Source organism: Doryrhamphus excisus, chromosome 20 (assembly GCF_030265055.1).
Source record: "Doryrhamphus excisus isolate RoL2022-K1 chromosome 20, RoL_Dexc_1.0, whole genome shotgun sequence".
In the NCBI taxonomy this organism is placed as follows: domain Eukaryota; kingdom Metazoa; phylum Chordata; class Actinopteri; order Syngnathiformes; family Syngnathidae; genus Doryrhamphus; species Doryrhamphus excisus.
The window spans coordinates 4,016,357-4,039,899 of NC_080485.1; the positions used below are offsets into that span (position 1 = coordinate 4,016,357).

Genomic DNA, 23,543 nt, shown 5'->3' on the forward strand with positions numbered 1-23,543 from the left:
GCAACATAAGCGCGCACAGGCAGACTTCATAAAAACATTTGAAAAAATCAACATCAACAGTGCAATGAGGCTAAAATGTTAAGTTGTGTTTGTTTACTGCCTTTACTTACATTATTATTATTTATTTAAATTATTTAAATTATTTGGGCAATTTACTGTTCACGCTGCACTTTACATTATGTTGTTCATATTTGGTGTCTATTCTATCTATTTATTCTCCACACTATTATTATTATTATTATTTATTATCACTTATCTTCTTTTGTGTCTGTTATTATATGGGAGCCAGGCAACAACATTTCGTTGGCAATTTCACTACTGTGTTTTTGTGCAATGACAATAAAGGGAGTCTATCTATCTATCTATCTTTTTGTCCAGAAGACTCACCTGGTAAAAGTCATCAGTAAAATGTAAACAATCTGGCGTGATTTAATTTCAAAAACACAATGGAAGAAAAACATAGTGCAAAGGATTTTAAAAATATTGCCTTTCATAACATCAGCACATGTAGTCAGTGATTATCTTTCTGGCACCGAGTTAACAGCTGCGCTCCTCATTATTTTCACATGCAAGTTTATTAACTATGCAGGTACACGCATATCTTTCTAAGGCAATGAGCTACACAGTCGATGCCTGGTTTTCATGGGCTTACGCTAACAGGGAATGGCAAAAAAAAACTAAGAACAATATTCATTTCTCTTATTGATGAAATTAACAAATCAATACTATAATCATACAAAACATCTACTACAAATATTACTGATGGGCCGCATGGTGGTCCAGTGGTGAGCACGTCACACACCACAAAGTCAGGAAATCGGGAATATCTGCGATTGAATCTCTGCTTGGGCATGTTGTCCCCATACGTGGGTTTTCGCCAAATTGTCCATAGGTATGAATGTGAGTGTGAATGGTTGTTTGTCTATATGTGCCCTGTGATTGGCTGTCCAGGGTGTACCCCGCCTCTCGCCCAAAGTCAGCTTGGATAGGCTCCAGCATACCTCCGCGACCCTAATGAGGATAAGTGGTATAGAAAATGGATGGATGAAAATATTACTGATATTTATAGTGATTCAAATTTGTAAAAATAATGTTTAAGTAGGCCGCACAGTGATGGATTGGTTGGTGTGCAGGCCACACAGCTACGAAACCCGAGTTCAATTCCACCCTCGGATATCGCTGTGTGGATTTTGCTTGTTCCCCGGGTACTCCGGTTTCCTCCCACATTCCAAAAACATGCTAGGTTGATTGGCCACTCCAAATTGTTCATAGGTACGAATGTGAGTGTGAATGGTTGTTTGTCTATATGTGCCCTGTGATTGGCTGGCCACCAGTCCAGGGTGTACCCCGCCTCTTGCCCGAAAACAGCTGGGATAGGCTCCAGCACGCCCACGACCCCCGTGAGCGTAAGTGGTAGAAAATGAATTAATGTTTAAGTAAAACAAGTTATGTAATATACACAATCATTTTCTGGGTGATTTTTTTCCAAATGCCATACAAAGGGGTTCATTAAAAAGGGGGGGGGGGGGCATATGAAGACTATGAGGTGCTCCTGCTTTGTGTATAAATCTGAAATGAGTTAACATTATTGAATTGTCATTACTGATGCATGTATTTTTCCTTGAAACGTGGTTACCTATAGTGACAGATTGATATGCTTTCAAATGCATTGCAGCTATTGTCATCTAAAAAAAAAAAAAAAATCAAAAAAACACAGTTGTGTGTTTTCTGAAGGACTCGCAAATATTTTTCAATGGACGTTTGACTACAACAGCGCCTGAGGTGGCCAGCTGCATCCTGCGTAGGTGTTTAACCAGCGGAGAGGAAAAACACGTGAGCTTTGTGTAGGATATAGTAGAGAATGTGTAGTTTGTGTGCCTGCCTCTCTGTGCTACTGGTGTGAATTATAAAAGCTTCTGCTCTTCACTGTGAGTGGCCACATGGAAGGGGGTGTGGTTTCAATTCACATTTAGCGACTATGGGGTTGCGTCGGGGGCAGCTCAGGCAAGTGGCTGGAAGCTTGATGAAACACGCACACATGCAGTCTGGCACCGGTAACACGCTGGAATGACCTTCTGATTGCTCATGCTTTTTTGACTTCCTGGTTAGAATCTGCAGAACCATAAAGGGATTGTTTAAAAGTGGATTTATTTGGGGAACATTTCTAAGATTGAGCAGAACCTTTTAAAAGCTGTCAAGTTTATTGAAAATGTTGCACGTTGACCTGCTCCTGTTATGCGTCTGTCTCGGTGTGGGAACGGGACCCCGGGAAAGTTCGGCCAGCATCGTGAGGAGACAGTATCAGATCCAAAATGGGCCGTGCAGCTACACCTTTCTGCTGCCTGAACAGGAGAACTGCCAAACCTCGAGCAGCGGCTACAATTATCCAGTTCAAAAGGACGGGCCCACAGACAATGACCAGTCAGTTCAGAGGCTGGAACAGCTGGAGATGGTCATGGAGAACAACACACAGTGGCTTCTCAAGGTAAAGTATGGTCTACCCTAATGTCACACACCTAGACAAACTGACCTTTGACACCATTGTAACGTCGCTACACTTCAAAAGATTGAAGCTTTGGTTTGTAGGAGGACATAATTAGCATTTTCTGAGTCAAACGATATCAACATTTACTGTTATAGACAACCTGAAAGAGTTACACAAAGTTAAAGCCAAACAATTCAAAAATACTGAGCAAAGTCAGGGACAGGGAGAATGAGAGAATTAAACTGATACTGACCTATGCACTATTTTGTCTTAAAAGATATGCATGATTTTATTACCGTTTCTCACTGGGTAACCCATGGAATACCTTGGATTAACAGTCGTCGGCCCCAGGGCTTTTTCGGCGTGCAGAACAGTTAGGACTGTATATTTGGAACAATACTGGACATCTCAATATGGGTCCAAAATCATCTCTCATCAACTTTGGTGAGATTGTGACATTTTACTATACATATTTCAATTTCACAGGTCAGTTAATAGTTTTATTGCAGTGGACCTCGTTATTGGTAGTTTAGTTTCATGTGACATCGTTTGCAGTACTCGTATAAAATTTGGACACACCTCACTAAATGGGATGAAACAGAATGTCCAAAATTTGGTCTGTTACTGAATATGTTAGTGACGGTCCAATCTACTACACAGTATTGCCGTGGGTCCAATACTGGCTAAATATACCGGATCTGGAAAGAAAAGAAATGTAACCCATGCTATCTGAATGCACAAGCGTCTTTCATCAATGACTTAAATGCTAAATTTAATGTTGTGCAAAAACGCTGCAAGGCATTGTAGCACATTATCTAGCTACCACAGTTGGAAGCGTGTGAGTCAATCAGCCTAGCACTGTTGTCATCTCCACTGTGTGGAGTTACTTTACATGCATAGGGGGTAGTAGCAACACTGGACATTTCAACATCGCAAATTTGGTAACACAATGGCCAAAACATCAGGGTGAGGCGTATGCAGAGATTTAGATAAGTAGTGATAATGACAGTTATTAATGCCTCCTTCAACAGCGTGGACCAGAAGAGGTTCTTCAGAACAGCCTTCATTAATATCAATGATAGGAAGAGAAGACCAATCTGCCCTTTATATTTGTTCAAAGACACCACGAAAAAGTGAAATTCACATCTTGTATTTCATAGGATTTCCAAGCATACCTATAAATGCATCAAAACTGTACTTCCACAGTACGAAGTATGTTAATGAGTGATAAGAATATTCACTATTCACGTTTTGGTCTGTTTATTTAGACCACACATACACACATAATAAAAGACATTGTGATTTTGGACTGTCCTCGAATGCATCTTGCAGTTGTGACAACAAGGAAGTGTTGTTCATAGCAGGACTTAGAGACATGTTTATGAGTTGGAGTTGCGCTGCTGTTTCATTGTTCAGGCCAGAATGAAGTTCTAAAAGAGCATCGGAATCTGTGTGACTGTGTAGTGACACCGCAGCACTCTGCTTTTGTCTGCCGTCATAACATAAGCTTGTCGTGATGCGTACGCACTATTTAGGCTAAAAAGTGATTAATGAAATAAATTAGTTACAGCCTTAAAACATCTATCGATTCTTTTACTATGTCGCATATCCTGATTTGGGTCGAGGAGCTGAATTCCGAGGGGCATGGTCGACCCTGGATTGCAATTATTTGTATGTTATAGTCAACAACTCAACACATGTTTTTGCGTCTTTGAGGCCACATTTGAGTATGAAGTATCTCATTGAACAGACTGGAATTATATTTCCTTTTTCATTTGTTGCAAGACTCAGATTTGAACATTTGTTCAAAGTTTACATTTATTAAATTTATTATGAATCGTTGAAAAGTGCTGCTCGGTCTGGTGATCAATCAAAAATGCTCTTAAAAGCTACGTGCGTTTAATTGAAGTTTAATTAAAAAGTATTGCACAAAGTGGGTCACGTTGTGAGTAATTGAATTTCTTCCTTCAGGGTAGCAGAATATTTGTTGCATAGTTTGAACTACATGCATACAAATGTAACTCAGACAAAAGAAGAAAAGGTTGGTATAGACCAGTGGTTCCCAAACTTTATACAGTCATGTACTCCTTCAGACATTTGACCTGAAGCCGTGTAACCCCACGTCTGCCCACTTAAACATAAACCTTGAAATATTGAACATAAATCATTGTTTGATTCATTTTTATAGTGATTGCGGATGAAGAATGTGTATTTAGCAAGGTGACATTAGGATAAAGTTTGACATGAACATTGATAAATGCACAAGATATTATCCTACATAGGCATCCTGCCCTTTGAATGGATTTCATTTGAATGGATTTCATTTTGAGCTAGACTTCTTAGGTTTACCTTCGTAGGTACTCCAAAGGTTTAACATTGATGTTTGTTCAAAGTAGAACATTTTGTAACATTGTCTTATTGTTGGATGAGCAACAAGTGGGTGCTTTTATAAATATCAGCCGTTTTGGGCTGCATGTGCATGGATGTGTTTGCCGTGTCCCTGAATGCAGCGGCAACTTCCAATCGAGGAGTTATGTGATGTATCTGAATGCACCATTTTAAAAAAAAAGCTGGAGCAGCACTGAGAGCAGTTTGATAGTTTTGATCCTGCTTGTTGAATATGAAGTGTCCCATTATCTGGCTGGGATCTTTCCATGGTGTCCCAACTGGAAAAGAACCACTGCCCACTTCTTAATAGTACCTAAAATACATACATCTCCATCTTAAGAGTGTGTTTAATTAAGAGAGCCAGACCAGATATTTCACAGTTTGATTGCACAATTATGTTCTCATAACAGAATACAAGCAACTATCTTTTCCAAAGCAGCTCAGTAGGAAACTCATTAGATGCTCCTCATGAAACAGCTACTAAAATAGCAAAACAAGCATTACTGATCTAGGCATTACCGATGAAACGTGTGCACCATGCAGTACAGTTCTTCAGTTCCTTACTGTACATTTTGGATCAGGGAAATTCCTTTTTCCATTTTTCAAATATGTAGGTGAAATATTCAAGAGTATGTCAGCAACGTAAATAGCATGATATCATGGCATCAATTCATTTAAACAACATTAATGAGACATGGCGTGGTGCATTGTGTTGACAGTACAAGTGACTTTAAACAAGAAACTGGAAAAGGTTCTGGCTAAAAGGGGTGAATGGAAAAAAAAAGAGTTGTTGAAAAGTGAACAGTTTGACAGTTTAAATCCAATTACTTACTATTACTTTTATTATTATTATTACAGTCAAACCTTGGTTTTCATACGACCCAGTTTGTGTAGGATTTCATCAAAAATGTCTGGTCAAATTTGACCTTGATTTTCATTCAATGTTGCAAACAAACTAGTTTGTGTGTCCTCTACCGTCACTCTGTGAAATCAAGTTCCCACTCAAAGCGCCCTACACATTGCTGACTGTTGGTCTGTGCGATTTTTATTTATTGAGTGTGACTGCTAAATAACCCGCCATGGGGCCAAAGAAAGTTGATGAAGGTGAGAAACACTGAATTGAACATTGAATTCTATCGAGGTAGGATATGCGGGAAGTCCGCATCAACAGTAAGTTCCAGCCATTCATCATTTATATGAATTTTGCATGGTTTTCTGAATAGTTAGTTAGAAGTTATGCGCTATCAAATGTATTTGTCTGGATTGGATTATTATTATTTCCCAACTGAAAAGGCTACCCCTTTTCATAATTCAAAGTAGACACCATTTATGACATTCTAAAGGAATGTATGATGTCGGGGGGGGGGGGGGGGGGGGGGGGTGAAACTCAACTCAACTTCTTCTACACAGCTGCTTACCGAACAAAACCTTCTGAGATACAGATAAAGATGTGTAGTCATTAAAAGTTTGACAACAACACTTTTCAATCCCGGGAAAACACAGCCTGCCTCAGCCTGCCCCATGTTTTAGTTCCCAAAATGCAAAATGGACAAATAACTAATTAAAACATCACCACCATCCAAAAAGAATGAAGGAAAACGATACCAATGTATTTGAAGTTAATGAGTTTCAATGTGAGTGTCAATGTCAGTTCAAGAAGTATTTGCAGTAGCTCGAAAACAAATCACTGACAGGAGAGTATTCCTCACTGAAGAGGGAAATATTTGATTATACAATGATGGGGAAACGTGATGTCACTTATTTGTGTGAATGAGGAAGACAGCCATTTTTAACTGGATGCCTCAGGGCCTAGTGGAGTAAACAACTGATTAGATCATTAGCTGTAAACGAGACATCCTGGCAACAATTCAAGAGGCTGCTCCATCCACTGTAGATGTATCATTAAGAAGCACTTGGCCACCGGGGGATGATGACAAACTAAATGCACTCAAATTACAGCTTTTTGGGTGTATTTGTAAAATCGTTATGCAAACCTTGTGCAGACGCCAAAACTATAAAGCTGAGGTGAATTTTCAGTTCTAATGCATGTCATAGTGTCATGAAGGATGTAACTTCTCACTCAACACTTTCATCCTGTTTACGAGTCGTGTGACCTGATTGCCACTCAGGAACAGCATACAGGAAATAACTTAATGATTGGTCTTGCTCTAAATTTGGCAATACTGTAAAGGTACATAAGAACATATCGAGTTAAAATGACAACAGTGACCTTTTCCCATCTTGAGGCTGTGTGTCCATTGTGAAAGCCCTTAATGTTTGAAAGGTTTAATATGTTTGGTAGGGACATAGGAACAAAGAGAAGGATCTTATTGATTAATATGCAGATTCCTGATCCTTACATCAGAACCTGTTCAGCTGAATTGTTAATTCTCCATTTTAATTTATCTCAAAAATAACTAATACTGATTGATATCGAAATACATTTGTGCTACAGTAGCTTCAAAACATGCCTGTGGGGCTGAAGGAAAGGTGGCCTATATTTGCTGCCATTAAGCAAGGCAGGTTATCAGTTATTAGTTGCGCCTTACACAGAATGCATTATATTTGTTTATTGATTTCAGTCAGTAATGGTTTTCCCCAAATGATGATAATCTACAATTCCTCTTTTGTTGTGTGCTCCAGCTACAGAACTACATCCAGGACAGCATGAAGCAGGACATGGTCCAGATCCAACAGAGTGCAGTACAAAATCACACGGCTACAATGATTGAAATAGGAACAAACCTGCTCAGTCAAACTGCAGAGCAAACCAAAAAACTCACCAACGTTGAGGCACAGGTGAGACTATTTGATGCATGAACACGAGTGAACTGTTCATACAATCGCTTTGTATAATAAACATACATGTAAAAGCACATACAACACATACACGTAAAAGCATAATGTGCTGATGGTCGGTACAGTGTGGAAAAACAGGAATGAGTGTGTCAGTTTATTATTGTGGCTTCACGTCAATGACCTTATGTGAGGCAACTGTACAGCATTTCCTGTTATTAGCACGCTTGTATTCCCACAGAAAGAGTCTATCAGTTTGTCACAATCAGACATCCGTCTGTTCAAAGACATCAACAGGTCCATTGGTGGCACAGTGTTAGAATCCCCGTAAACAGGCTGATTTTTGCTGAGTTTAGTAGTTCCTCCACAACTGGCAAATTAGAGGCAAAGTCCCCAACTAGTGAATTTACCAATTGTGGATATACATTTTGGTAGTTTCCCCAAGTTAAGGTACAGTAAACCTCGGATATATCGGAAATTCGCTCACAACGGGCAGATAAAAAAGAACCAATTTTTCTGTAATGCATTTCCAATAAAAATTCATTACATATATCAGATTTTTTATAACGGATTTCGACTATTTCGGACAAAATCTCCAGTCCCGTTCGGATGGCCGCATCGTGGCGCTCCAATTCGCCGAATCGTGACAGGCCGCTATACGACGTCATTTGCAGCGTTTGCAGCGTTGCCTGCGCGTCCAGGTACATTGGAAACATAGTCAAGGAAGTGCCTTTTTATAACGGATAAAATCCGATTTACGCATATACCGGATATAAATCCGATATTTGCGTAAAACGGACATTTTCCGGTATACGCATATAACGGATTTCGCTTATATCGGACAAAACCAGTGGGAACAATTGAATCCAATATATCCGAGGTTTACTGTACATCGATCTGCTCCATTGGAATTTTGTTGTTCTTTCCGGTCACATTTTTCTATTTTGCAAATGCCGATGTGTTCACTTACGAGTACTAAAGCAAGCTTGGGTTGAAATAATCCCACAAAACAGGACACACAGCAATATAAGAGTGTAGCACCAAACATTGGCCAACATTTAAGTATTAAATAGGCGTTGCAAGTGACTTGTTGTGTGCTACAGGGAAAAAAAAGAGAGCTTTCAACAATAAATCCGGGTGACTAGCAGTCCCTTTAATTTCAGTCCAGCAGCATTCAAAAATATCCTGCATTCCTTTACATCCTACACTCTTTAGGGAGCAAATTTCCAATTTCTTTTGTTTTTTTTACCACAACGGTCATTAATAACACACTTTCAGCTCATAACCCATGGGAGCAGCTGGTTCCTTTGAAGTGTGCACAACGGCACGCTGTACGAGTCTACAGTTAGGACAGTCAACATTGTGAAAGATGAGAACCTCTTTAGATCGCAAATTGTAATTCAAATCCCTTGGAACTCTTTAAAAGTGTTTGAGTTTTCTCCAGGACTGACTCTCTCCTTGTATTTCCAGGTTATAAATCACACAACACGACTTGAGCGACAACTCCTTGAGAATTCTTTGTCGACCAGTAAATTGGAGAAACAACTAATTGTCCAAATGAATGAAATAAACAAGCTGAGTGACAAAAACAGGTGGGGATGTGACAGCAATGGCAAGGAGCACTACCGTCTAGGCTGGTAACTCTAACTATTCATCTCCCCAGTTTGCTGGAAAAGAAAGTAAAAGAGTTGGAGGAGCAGAAACAGGGAGAGCAGAAGATGCTTCGAGAAGAAAAGGAGCAGCTTCAGACGTTAACACAAAGGCAGACAGCCATTATTGGGGAACTGGAGCAACAGTTGCTCAGAGTGTCATCCAACAACAGTGTATTGCATCATCAGCAACAGGAGCTCCTGGAGACCGTCAACCACCTAATTCACACATTCTCTACTGGCACAGCCCGAGGTGGGGCCATACCCAATGCAACATCCTGTCAGTTTAAATATTCATATCTTAAAAAGGGTATCAGATTCCTCCGGCTGCATAGAGGGCACCAACATGTACTACATGCAATATTTTTGATTATACAGTATATACAGTACATATCTTCCTGCCAAAGTAACACACAAGCACTAGCTATGTTTGTTGTCAGCAATTTGCAATTTGGCTGAATTTAGCTAACATTTGCCATCATTGACTACATATGTTCTTCTAAACAACTATTGGTGACACATGCTAGTTGGTCGTGTTCTTGAATTTGTTTGGGTTTGACAGCACTGGAGAGCTCCTTCAGCGACATACTGCTTCACCCCAAGTGTGTGAAGGAGCGCTATCGCAGGTCCTTTCTTCCTGCAGCTGTCAGACTGTACAAGCAGCACTGCTCCCAATAGACTACACCGCTATGTACATCTGTGCAATACCTTGTTTTATATTCAGTATAGTTATTCCAGACTCCATTCACTGTGCAATATCTGATCAAGCTCCACGTGCAATATCAAGCTCAAGAGCAATATATTAAGTTCTAAGTTTGGTACAGTAAAGTCTCGTTATATCGATATCGGTTATATCGAAGTACTGCTTATTACGATACTATTTTCATTTCCCGGCAAATTTCTAGTCTTTTATGATATAATTAGTTCCATTAGTACGATACCCGGTTATTATGATCATCCGGTTACTACGATGCCCTTTTCATCTCCCGCCAGCCAATTTGGTCTGCTTATATCGATACAAAAGCAGCTTAAATCAATCTTTGCTTAAGGATTTCAATACCAAAAAAGAACACGGCGAACGGCTGCTTCCAGTCAACTTTATTTTTCACACTTCCACCACCAGAGCACAGCACACACACCGATTCCCGCACTTCCTGGTTCACAGGTCATGCTCAACCCGCCCCACATAGCTGGCCAAACACATGCCTGCAACAGAAGAACCAACTGACATAGCATACACACCTATTCCAACGAAGACACAAGCGTACAATTACATGTATTTAATTGTGTTGTATTCAGATATCTTTTTATGGCTTGCAATAATCACTGTTTTTCATATGTACATGCTGGCGTTCGTGGTTTCTCTCGTGTGTATAGATTCTATACACACGAGAGAAACTGTTGCAGGCATGTGTTTGGCCAGCTATGTGGGGCGGGTTGAGCATGACCTGTGAACCAGGAAGTGCGGGAATCGGTGTGTGTGCTGTGCTCTGGTGCCCACTTTTAATGCAGTTCGGCGCAGGATCGGATATATCGACAGTCCGGTTATATCGATATTTTTCCCGACTCCCGACAATATCAATATAACGAGACTTTACTGTATTTTTATAATGCCTCCTAGATAACTCACTAGCAAGATCTCATAGTGTATAGACTGGTCATATATTCCATCTCATATTTCATATTATCTTGCAAACTGTATTTGTACATAACCCTGGGTAAAATTGTTAATACTTAGGTTGTTTATGTTGTTTATTTTTATATTGTGTATTTTGTACTGCTTAACTGATCCTCTTGCTGCTGTGCAATGCAAATTTCCCCACTGAGGGACGAATAAAGGCATATCTTATATTATTTTATCTTATATTTAAAAAATGTTGCATGGTCTCTCTAATCACTGGGGAAAATCTATCCAACAGATATGAGCCTAACTACATTCTGTCAACATATTAGACCTAAAAATATAAAACTGTAAGCTGTAATAGAATCTAAGTGCTGTAAACCTCACAGAACTGTTTCTCACTATGCAGAGATAAAAACCACCATGATGCAGGATACACCTGCCACATTCATGGACTGCGCTGCTGTCTTCAAATCAGGAAATACCAAGAGTGGGGTCTATACTCTGACTTTACCCAATACTACACTGGAGGTTAAGGTGAGCACACAAAGTTTCATAAGATGGTACTAGTCACAAGTTGTACTTTTGCTCAGGAACAAGTATTCTTGAAGCACCTTGAGAGTGGGCCCATTGTGGCTTTGGATGAACTGTTCAAACAATCAAAGAAGGCAAACAAAACCATCTGGAGAACCCTAATGACGATGTGCATGCTTGAGCTAAAACTGTGATCTCCTCAGATACTTTTCAGCATGTAAGATTTGTCCTTCAATGAAACTAACTTGACGCCACTGATCAGTTCTAAATGAGCATTTGCAAAGCATGGAAGTGGAATTATTCATTGCCCCACTTTTGTTCACAGGCTTTCTGTGACATGGAGATGGAAGGCGGTGGTTGGACAATACTACAAAAACGCTTTGATGGCAGTGTTGACTTTCACCGTACGTGGCAAGAGTATAAAAAGGTAAAGAGCGGCAAAGGGGGAAATTCTTTCCTTGAGAAAAAAATAGAACCTAGGCTACAAGATTGAAGGCAAATTCACAAAGCCGTTTCAAGATTTGGGACTTGAGTGTTCTCAGGGTCGAGTGGCTCACACTGGTTCAGAAACTCATTTCGAGGCAACAGAGAGAAACCATCCAGATTAAGCAGGGGCATTTCAGTGAATGACCTTGATCAATCAAGTTGGGAAAATTAACATTGGCTATATTGTGTTTGTTTAATGCCATTTTCATATTGATTCATATACTGTATATTGTTAACTGTTAATGTATGTACAGTCCATTGATCATATGAACGGTGTTGGGAACATCCTATAGTTAAAATCAAGTTGTTCTTCAAACCACAACTACTGCATAATCAAGTTTGAGATGCATCACTGTGAATGGGTTTTATTTGATTCTGCCACTTTGAACAAACAAGCCACATTCATTTGTTAAACTGGACTAAACCCTTTAACCGAACATCATGTCTTTGTGCAGGGTTTTGGATCTCCTTCAGGTGAATTTTGGTTAGGAAATGAATTTATCTCCAAGCTTACAAGTCAGCAATCCTATATCCTAAGGATCCAATTGAGTGACTGGGAAGAGAACTCTGCGTTCTCCCAATATGACCAATTTTCTCTTGATGGTGAAGGACAAAACTATAGGTGAGCCAATAATACGACCAATTAACTACTAATGGAAAACATGACACGTTTTGTATGTTGAACAGTCGCCATCAATCAGTCAAAGCACAGTCCTATTCTGGTCTCACATTGACCTGATCAATTTGGTAAACGATATGAAAACTCGGATGGTTTATGTGCACATTCAACAAAATTACACAAGTTAACTTGTAAGTTAAAGTTCTCGCAAAGGTGACGACACCCCACTCATTTCAGCAACCAATTTAATTAAAGTGTATCTTCTCAAGAGACAATACTACAAAATGAAATTTGGATATGTGTCATTCTCCTGAAATGGGGTACCAAAAGTGTAACATAGCCTGCTAAAACTAAAGTTGGTATTTTCTAAGCATTCCATATTCAAATAGTAATAATAGTATTACTTATTCGGTTTCAGTTCATGAATTTATGAAATATGCAAGAAATACCATATTTTGGTATATTTCACGTCAGTGGGGCATTGTTTACTGAAATCTAAATTGTGCCATTTATTTTAAAAATGTTCTCACTTATTTACTTTTTTGAAAAATGCTTGACATTTTACAAGTAAATACATGTGTTAAGGCAAAGCTTTTGAAGAAAACAACTTTTTTTTAATTTCAGTGTGATGAACAAGTGCCCTGCTGTTTTAGTTTTTCAATTTTTATTTTAATCTATTTGTATTTCTTTGTATTTTTTTGTATTCTATGTATTCGTGACAAACTATTTCATGTCACAAAATCGCGATGCACAAAAGGGTTGAAATTGAGAGATCGTGTTTTATACACACCAGACAGGAAGAAGGTATCCACCACTGTTTATTCAATGTGCTTGTGGTATATTTTTTATATGGCTCTAGCTTCAAATCAATCTAGCCCGTGCGTCATGTCCCTCCAAGTGACTGAACCCTGCCTGGTACCCCTTTCAGGAGAACCACCCATAGTATACGCTAGAGTAGTCAGTGTAAAGCTTGTACAGCAGTATTGATGTACCATCAACTGAAAATGGCTCGACACACAGCCAATATTGTCTACATAACTGGCAGCCCAAGTGAGTTGCAAGGTCTTGCCAACACAGTCAGGCATGGGGCTACATAAGTGCTGCCAGCACTGTGCAGCTGTGGTTCATCGAAGGAAACATGAATTCCATCTACTGTGACATTATGAATCAGAGCATGAGCCCCGGGCTGGGGAAACAGTGCCACATGTCAGTTTTTTTCAACATATAAATGCCTTTTGAGGAAGGTGAGGGTGATGGAGTGGCAAAGGAAGTCTCCAGACCTGAATTGAGCACCTGTTCGGCATCCTCATGCAGACGGTGGAGGAGAGCAATGCATCCAACACTCACCAGCAAATGATGCCATCATGGAGGAGTGGAAAATAATCCCAGAAACAACCTGGTGAATTCTATGCTGTAAAAATGCTAATCACACAAAATCATGACATTTCGGAAACAATTTGGACACTTTCACTGTGAGGAGTCCTAACTTGTGTTGCCAGCTATTTACACAATAATAGCTGTGTTGACTTATTTCAGTATGAAATTGTTGCAGAAATGTGAGGGGGGTACTTACTTCATATATTTCATCACTAAAAACTAAACAGTAACATCCAAAAAGTACACACGTCTAAATTCCAGAAATCAGCATTCAGATTGCGTGTTAGAGGACTGTATGGCAATTGTGTTTTGAGGAACAACGGTTATGGACTTCCGTCTCCTTCTTCCTTAATATTTCCTTTCCCGTTCTACAGGATACAGCTTAAAGGCTACAGTGGAACAGCAGGCAAAATAAGCAGCATTGGGCAGCCAGGAAGTGAGTTCACTACAAAGGACGCAGACAATGACAAATGTGTTTGCAAATGCTCGCAGCTGACAACAGGGGGTAAGAAACTATTCTTGTGTAATGTGCAATTTCTAAATGTGGGCATTGGATGGAATACAAAAATAAAAGCTGGACATATTGACATTCTCCCTCTCCTAAATTAAGTTAATCATTGATCAACTCTAGAGGGGATTCAGCCAATATAACAGCTGACATTAAAGAGCCTGGGAACAGAGCTGTTCCCTCTCTCCTTTTGTCGCTCCATTGCCTTTTAAGTGACCCTGCTGCCAGAATTTTAGTCTTCCACTGCAATCCAAACCCTGCTCTTTTTCCCATGAGGGGTCACTCACTGGGGACTCTTAATGCATATCATTCACAACTGGACGGACTAAGAGGCACAAGAAAAAGAAGAGCGAGTTGAAGTCCATCATGGAAGACCAGATGTGTGTGTAAACAAATCCTAAATGTACATGACAAGCACCCATCTGACTTCATTTTGCAGCTCTGCCAAGAATACTCATAAGCCACAACTTTAAGATCATAATACAACAGGCATAATCTTTTGGTAAATAGACTAAATGACTTTATCAGGATATCGGTCAGCATATGGTGCCGTCTGCCTTGGTTAGGTGCTGCAGGGTGGCGCTAACTTTCATATGTACACCAAGCATTATGACGCCGCTCTTTCCCTGTTTTGCCAACACACATCTAATAACAAATTGGCAAAGTCTCATCAAAGAAACGTTAGTGTGAAGTTCTTTTGGACTAAAGCCAGCCTGCACTTGCAATTGAGCTTCGGTACAAAGCAATTTCCCTTGTGGCTTAATAAAGCCCAGGTATCAGAGACTTGAAAGGCATAGGAATTGTCATACTCTTTGTGTTAATGGTTATTTTTAACAATATATTCTCAAGTAGGGCTGCACAGTGGTCGAGTGGTTAGCACACAGGCCACACAGCTAGGAGACCCGAATTCGATTCCACCCTTGGCCATCCCTGTGTGGAGTTTGCATGTTCTCCCCGTGCATGCGTGGGTTTCCTCCGGTTACTCCGGTTTCCTCCCACATTCCAAAAACATGCTAGGTTAATTGGCCACTCCAAATTGTCCATAGGTATGAATGTGAGTGTGAATGGTGGTTTGTCTATTTGTGCCCTGTTTGACTGGCAATCAGTCCAGGGTGTACCCCGCCCCTTGCCAGCTGGAATAGGCTCCAGCACCTCCGCGACCCTCGTGAGGATAAGAGGTAGAAAATGAATGAATGAATGAATATTCTCAAGTAAGAAAAAAATCAAGATAATTATTGAATGGTCATTATTGGATCATAAACACACAATGACTCCAAGTCAGTCACAATGTTCAAATTTATTTGTTCAGTCCGCTCTATTTATTTAGCCTGTTTTTAGCAGTTACTGTTCTTTTAATGCGATTATACTATTATTTATTTATTATTATTATTTGACACCTTTTTTCATTCATCCAAGAAATTCCTCTTCAATTTGTTCTGTGTTTCAGGTTGGTGGTTTGATGCTTGCGGCCCGTCCAATTTAAACGGCATGTACTACCAGAAGGGCCTAAACTCCAATCGCTTCAATGGCATCAAATGGTACTACTGGAAGGGCTCAGGATACTCACTCAAGACCACAACAATGATGATCAGACCAGCAGACTTCTAGGTCTCACTAAGTGTCACTCACACACTAAACAAGATTGGGAAGAAAACACAGACAAACTTGCACCACCAAAGGCCAAACAAAGCTTTGGAGTACAAAGCGGCGCAGGGCATTCCTGAAAAGACGAATGGGGAAAGCAATTGGTGCATTTAGATATTAAAAGATCTGAACCAAAATATACCATCACATTTTTTTTTAAAAGGAATGTATTAAAAAGGTTTCATCATTAGAAATGTGTACAATGAGCTAACAATGCAAATACAGTGGAATCTTCCGTTTTTAGAACTCAAACAGAAATGTACTCTAACCGAATACATTTTCCCTTAAAGGCAAATCCAGTTAATCCGTTCCAGACATCCCAAAAATGTTTTTTTAAATGATAGTTTCTAATTTTACTGCAGAAAACGATGAAAAATCCTGGCGTCCATTTTCAACATAAACTAAAAAAACAAACTAACCAGGGCGCACACTAACCAAGGTATAAATGTTAAGTGTTTCGTTGTTAGTGACACACCCCCACCCCGCCCCCAAATGAGGTTATGGTACAACATGGTGGTAAAACAATTGGCTCTTCCTATTTATTAACAGTTTCTGCATAGGTTTGTGTGGTTAATGAGAAATGATGCTTGCATTTTCAATGAAGATAACATTTATTGTGAAGAATGTATCACTACTGTACTGTACATGGCGGGAGTTTTTTTTATTTATGTGTGGAATATGATTTTTATTTGTTGTGTCACATCATCACATCACTTGAATGTGTGCTGCTTGATAGCTACCATTTATATTGCACATATGCAGTGGACAGCTTTGTTTTTTTAAAGGTTGATTTAAATCAAAACCTTTTTTTTCAAATGTACAAAGATTAGTCTTATTGTGTGGCCTTAAAGGTAACTTATTACATGTGGCATTTCAGTTATTATACCTTCAGCTTCATGGGGATGTGGCTATACAGTCCATCCCCACACACAGATTATGCGTATTACCACATCATATATGGACTTTTTGATGCTGGTGGAGGATTGGGCAAGGGTGCATACATTAATTATCACTTAATGGAAAAAAAGCTCTAAGCAAACAGCTTTCATTATCAGACATTTTGGGACCTTTTACAGTCTGTTCATTAGTTTTTTAATAAGCCCTGGCGTATTCTAAGAACAAAGTGAATGCATTGCTAATGAAGATATTAATAGACATTACACTAATTTGCGTTGTCACCTATAACACAAAGCTAAGCTGTGGATGTTTTGCTCAGATACTGTAGCTGAGCATATACTGATTGGTTTTAGCATCTGTAGTGTAGAAAATGTGTTAAAGTGGCCTCTGCATCCTCCAGTTTCTGTATGCAATACAACTTGCTTTTATAATGCACTGCAGGAACATTAACTAAGGATTTTTAAATCAGATTAATCCCTATTTTCCAATTAATGAATCATGATTATTCACCATTTGCAAATCTGTCCATATAATATGCCAATTTTTAGACTGTGATTCTCTCGCTCTCTCTTTGTGGACATTACACCGTGCCTCTGTCATTATAATATTATCATTATAACAGAGGTGAGGCTCCATGATTGGTTAATTACGCTTCTGCTTTTCCCTTCAGGGGTCGCCACAGCAAATCAATCGCTGCCATCCAACCCAGTCTTCATGTGTTAATTACGCTGAAAATACTAATGTAATTAATGAAATACTAATCACCATGAATAGGTTTTCAGCAGTCCTAAAGTTAATAAGCAAATTACAAGAACTAAGAACTATAGCTTTCTGGAAACATCACAATTACACTAAAAGGAGGTGGTTCTGCAAAAAACACCAAAGAACAAGAAAGGTGGCAGAAGCGTGCTGACATTTGTCTACGTCAAAAGCCTGCACAGTCCTTCACTGTGGCAGGAGAGCAGACAGCGACTCATGAGTTCAGGAAGAGGCAACATCCACATTTCTCACTGGATACTTCAGGAAAAACAAGCCAGCTGAAAACGAATGGCTGGCAATAAAAATTTGCAGGCGGCAAACTCACAAATGCGGCGTGCATTTATGAGCAATTATTGGAATGAGTGAGCAGCCGCACAAATGGTTTGCATTGTGATCATGACTGATAACAGTAATTAGAGAAGCGACATTTTGCAATGCAAAATCTATTTGTCAGAATGTAAAGAATACAAACAGTTAATTGAAAGTGCAATATGAACACGAGTTCTGATCATCAGATTAGTCTACAGCTTACAAAACAAAGAAAATATGAATGCATATTTCTCCTTTAACACTTAACTCATTCAACCAGTTATATGATCGTTTCCATCTGTTATACTCGGAGTCATTAATTAATTGACAATACCATTAGGATATGCACAGGGTAACTCAGATTGGGTTTAATAGCTTTTGTTTTTATGTTCTGGAATTGTGTTCTTATCTTATATTGTGCACAGAAAGAGCCTATTTATGTGGAATGCTCGACTGAAGTTTTATTTGATTAATGCAGAAACACAATCATCTAAGGCAAGTCAAGCTGGAACAGCGACAGAAAGATTAGGACATATTGCCATCATTCATCATGCATGTTGTTATTATGAAATAATGTATAACAGTCAGCGGCAAGCACTGGAAATATCAACTAGTACTGGTACTCACCTGCGCTGCAGGAAAAAGCTCTGAAAGTTCATATGGTTCCTCTGGAAGCCACTGCCTTTGCTCCAAACACCATAAAATCTAAGAATCAATAACAGTCATCAATTTCTGTCACACTACGATGGACGCATCAACAACAACCTACCCATTCAAAAGAGAGGATCCAGCAGCCACGAGCAATGCCCAACAAAACATTGAGAGTCCGTCTGTGCTGCCCAGAAACCACGTGTGTTGTGCTCTTGCAAACTCGATTGGTAATAGAAAAGCCACCCAGTGCTTTCACCACCTGAACCACCAAATGCTGCTTCCTAGATGAGGTCAACAATGGTAGTAGGAGGGTAGGACAAATGCACTAATTAAACAAATGCACTCATTGGTTGCCACAAATGCATTAAACGGATCACAGACTTTACTGTACATACACACACACACATACAGTACTTATATATATTAGGGGTTGACGCAGCCAAATTGGGGCACAAAGCCAGAATGTGTGTACGACCCCAGCATGTATGTCGGGATGTAACTCACCACTAAAATGTCAATTTATGATCTTGGTCAAAGTGACTCATATTGAATTTGATATCACAAACAAAATGCTTTTTAGAATATTAATTTGTTATATTTGTTATATTTACAAAGAATGCACCACATGAATCTCCAACAGATACATTTATTTTTATATTGCTATTACATGGTGGTTTTTTTGGTCTTATATGGTGCCAAGTGTGTGCAGCCGAACTGTTCTTTCAGTGTGAAACAAACAACCATTCACACTCACATTCATACCTATGGACAAGTTGGAGTCACCAATTAACCTAGCATGTTTTTGGAATGTGGAAGGAAACATGAGAAAACCCACGCACGGGGAGAGCATGCATACTCCACACAGAGATGCCAAACGGAGAAGACAGACATATAGATATACATACAGTATACACACACACATACATATACTGTGTATATACACATTTACTGTATATATACAGTACATACATAGACATATACACACATCTACATGCATATATACATTCATACACATATACACTAAATACACCAATATACTGTATACACACACAAACACGCGCACATACGGTCCTCAGGTTACGTACGAGTTCCATTCCCCCTTGATGGAAGTCGAGTATTGCGTTAATCAGATATAATACCTAACTATTGCCCGAACTACTGCCCTCCCTTGCCTCAGTTGGCATCATACTTTCCGCTGTCAGATTGACTTCCCATTATGTGTGACGTGTTTGTTTCTACATGCTGGTTCAGACGCTTACATTAAATAGTGGATGCTGTTTTTTCCACTGAAAAGTGTGCAACACACAAAAATCTGCCGATGAGGTTTTGCTGACGTGTCAGCGCCTCCCCTGCGCCAAGAAAAGACCAGGTCGGAGCTGACGAGCTTTCTGCACACCTTTGGCACGCTGTTTTGTCACGAAATTGTCACTGCACCAAGCTGAAAATGTGGACACCTCCACGCCCATCTTGGTGCAGTCCAGTCTACTAAATGACCAAATTGGCTGCCCACAGTGGTGCACTGGACCAAATTACCACTGTGTGGGCTGCGCCATGCTCCGCTACGCCACAAAATTTGAGCCCAAGGTGTTAAAGAGGTTTGTGATTTCCGAACATCTGTAAACCTGCCATGTGTTCTCACTGCGTTTGTGGCTGCATGCAGAGGACAGTCGAGATGAAAATATAAGCTTCATCCTGAACTGAGATTATTATGGTTGCACCATGCAGTCCAATGTTGAGTATTATGGTTTGGGTTTTTCCCATGGTGCACCGCATTGTAACTAGACCTCAAGCAAGTCTCGTGTTTACTTAGTAAAATAAAGTTCTAAGAGCATACATAACCACAAAAAAGGGAGAAGGTTGGAATACCATAACCTGAGGACCATATATGTACGTATGCTCCCCCACAAAGATGCAAGAAGATTTCAGTCCTTTTGGAATGTCATCTTAAGTGGTACTTACTCAGTTGGCATGCTTGTCATGACCAGTGTTCTAAATGACTGCAACACAGACATTACACAGAAGACAGGAATACATTAATTTAATTGGCCATGAATCATTATTTTTTTTGCGAGCATTTCGCCTCTGAATATGCATCAGTGCTTTTCCATCTAGATGGCTATTAGAAACTGCATGTTTTTTTGTTTTGTTTATTGCTGTAGCCACACGTGTGCCTTTATGGCAGCATAAACAAGAGAAACGTGTAAATGTGTGAACATATTCACAAACTCAATGCAGTTAAGATGCCAAGTAAATTCAGCACATACTGAATTAGAAATGGATGACAATACACAGGATAGACAAATCACACTTAACTAATTAATCACTCTGTACACAAGGCAGGGTCCATAACGCACAGTTGGATGAAAAACTTTCTTTCCTCAAGCCATTCAATACTGTGGGGATGGACTAGAATGGAGATGATGATCTAGCAATCCCTCAGGAGCATCACTGGCTTACAAAACAAGTCAAAACACAATTCTTCTATTTTCATTTCCTGTACATGCTTGTCCGTTTTGCTGTGGAGTACTGCAGGCAGCAAGGACAGCAAGGATCCATATCTAACATGAAAACCTGAGCTCATCAGATAAGACATAGCAGCAGAGTGAACAATCACACCACCACCAGAACTGTGAATGTGTCGTATTTGGTCTCTCTGCAGCCTGTAATAATTAACCATAACGCCTGAGTCGTGGGTCCAAACAGTTCAACATATCTAAAAGCAGCCTGCCAATCAAACTGCGGTGATATGTACGGTGTATATGCGGCCTATGTACGTTAACCTCAACCCAGCAGTAACATCCTATGAATACTGATAAGCTAGATTTCATGACCAACTGATCACAACCGCTCCTCCACTGGTATCCAATTACCGAAGCCATGTGTCGTGCTCCTGAATACTATAAGGGCTGTTAATTGTTTATTCTAAGCACTTTCCAACAACATCACAACAATGCCAAGAACAACATCAGACGAACGAGTCACAAATACTGAGCCTACAACAAAGAGCCGCCGTGAAATGCAGCAAGGCCCCGGAGTACGAAGGACGGAAATTCTTCACTGAATGACAAGGTCATAAGGACGCCTGCGTCTTGGTACAGGATGAAAAAGATATGACAACAAGAGCTCTGTCTGTGCAAAAGCTAGGTGTCGATGGTAAACCAACAGTCGTCATTACAAGATGAAATGATTGAGGTTGTGAATGCTGCCACTCTTGGCCGTGTTTAGAGAGTGATAAGATCATGTTGAGGCAGAGTCAAGAGCTGGAATACAAATTTTGACGCTTGATCTCAAAGGACCTCAACAGTATAGCTTCCTTGCCATAACCAGGTTACATTTTTAAACATTTAGCATAATGTCTTGTGAATACGATGCAATGTTTACCTTTTTTCAGCTGCAGCATGTTGAGGTTACGGCATTAAGAAAACAAAGGCCAGGTGCCTTTCACAAAGAAGAAGTTATATGCTATTTATCACAGAGACTAAACAAAGGAAGACCTCGACGATCAGACAGACAGAAGCCCCTTGGTGAGATGTGACAAATCCGACAGCAATGGAAGTGTTACGGCATTAACAAGGAAATAGTGTACCTAAATAGGAACACACCACCCACATGCGAGTCGTGTGATCCTAAACTACCTGTAGCATGGAAAACAATGCCTGACAGGATTACATCATATTTTGCAGCTGCAAGTTAAGAAGATCAAAGTTAAACAAATCATTTGAATTTGCAGTCACCAGTATGTGTTGTGTGGCAACGAGTCATTTACATATTTGATGGGAGGCAATTTGGGCAGAATTGATCCCAATATAATTCAGCAATCACGCAGCTCGTCAGAACAAGTGTGCACAATTGTCTGGAAAATTTGAGACTGAGAACATGAAATGCAAAATTTATTTAGCAGAATAGTTAGCTTTTACCTTCATTTTGTTGATTTTCTGATGACTTGAGCGCGTGTGTATATTTTGTTTCGCCCCGCCTCCATTGGGAAGAAGCTCTGTTAAAACAGCTGCAGCTTCATCTTCACTTCCTCTGCCTACATTTGGAAGAAAGCACAAGTGAAAACAGTCAAGCAAACACAAACACAGACATTGTGTCCACTGCCCACGGATAGGCTGGCCTCAAACTGTAACGTTGCACCCATTAAAAGAATCTGAAGTGGCAGTCACATACATGCTAGATTAACTTTAACAATTCAAATAAGAGTAAAGATAATGGTGAATGAGCACTATATTACTGTTACACGCACAAGAGCATTTAATATGCCACTAATACCACATAGTATGACGTGTGATCTGCTGTGTTTAAGCAAAATAGTTTTATTGCTACTTACTCACACAGTAACTGATTCTGATATTTTTACATTGCTAGTTTTATACAGAGTGTTCTCATTTATATATCTATACATGAATTGAAAAATAACCAAATAATTTCCTTGAGCACCTAATACTTTATGGAGCAGTCACATTTTTTGAATAAATCTTTAATACAAAATGCCACAAAAACATCTTGGGTATATCTGATTGCATTGAAAAAATGACCATACACTATATATACACTGCCTGGTCCCCCCAAAAGGTTTGCACTACTATTCAGTTTTAATCACGACACACCTTCGCTATGGTGTTGGTTCCGCAAGCATTTGAACGGTCGTGTTTATTTCTGGCCATAGTTGCATTAATTTTTCAGATTTTGTATTGATGAAAACAGCTGCTCATAAAAACAAAATACCTACAGTATTTGCTTAGTTAAATTCAGGTGGGGATCTTTTTTTAGGCCAGGCAGTGTACAGTGATCCCTGTACATTTGCGATTCAGATATTT

The 23,543-nt window shown here is 39.6% G+C and overlaps 2 protein-coding genes across 5 annotated transcripts in view; one reads left to right on the plus strand and one right to left on the minus strand.

Annotated features, from left to right (window-relative positions):
• The window catches only part of mcph1 (microcephalin 1), a 39,579-nt gene that overhangs the window by 9,890 nt on the left and 6,146 nt on the right, over positions 1–23,543 (minus strand). For 3 of the 4 annotated variants that reach the window (XM_058058953.1, XM_058058951.1, XM_058058952.1), the window contains exons 10-13: positions 22,641–22,756; positions 20,683–20,720; positions 18,842–19,004; positions 18,700–18,777 (exon numbers count right to left, since the gene is read on the minus strand). In XM_058058953.1, the coding sequence (XP_057914936.1) occupies positions 18,700–18,777; positions 18,842–19,004; positions 20,683–20,720; positions 22,641–22,756 (395 nt within the window). The remainder of the gene's footprint in view (positions 1–18,699; positions 18,778–18,841; positions 19,005–20,682; positions 20,721–22,640; positions 22,757–23,543) is intronic. The other variant, XR_009120413.1, reaches the window with a different exon arrangement.
• angpt2a (angiopoietin 2a) lies at positions 1,990–18,886 on the plus strand. The gene is made up of 9 exons (XM_058058954.1): positions 1,990–2,485; positions 7,517–7,672; positions 9,140–9,261; positions 9,333–9,571; positions 11,349–11,476; positions 11,799–11,900; positions 12,415–12,581; positions 14,330–14,460; positions 15,911–18,886. Exons 1-9 carry the CDS (start codon positions 2,210–2,212, stop codon positions 16,069–16,071), a joined length of 1,482 nt encoding a protein of 493 aa, XP_057914937.1. The 5' UTR covers positions 1,990–2,209; the 3' UTR covers positions 16,072–18,886.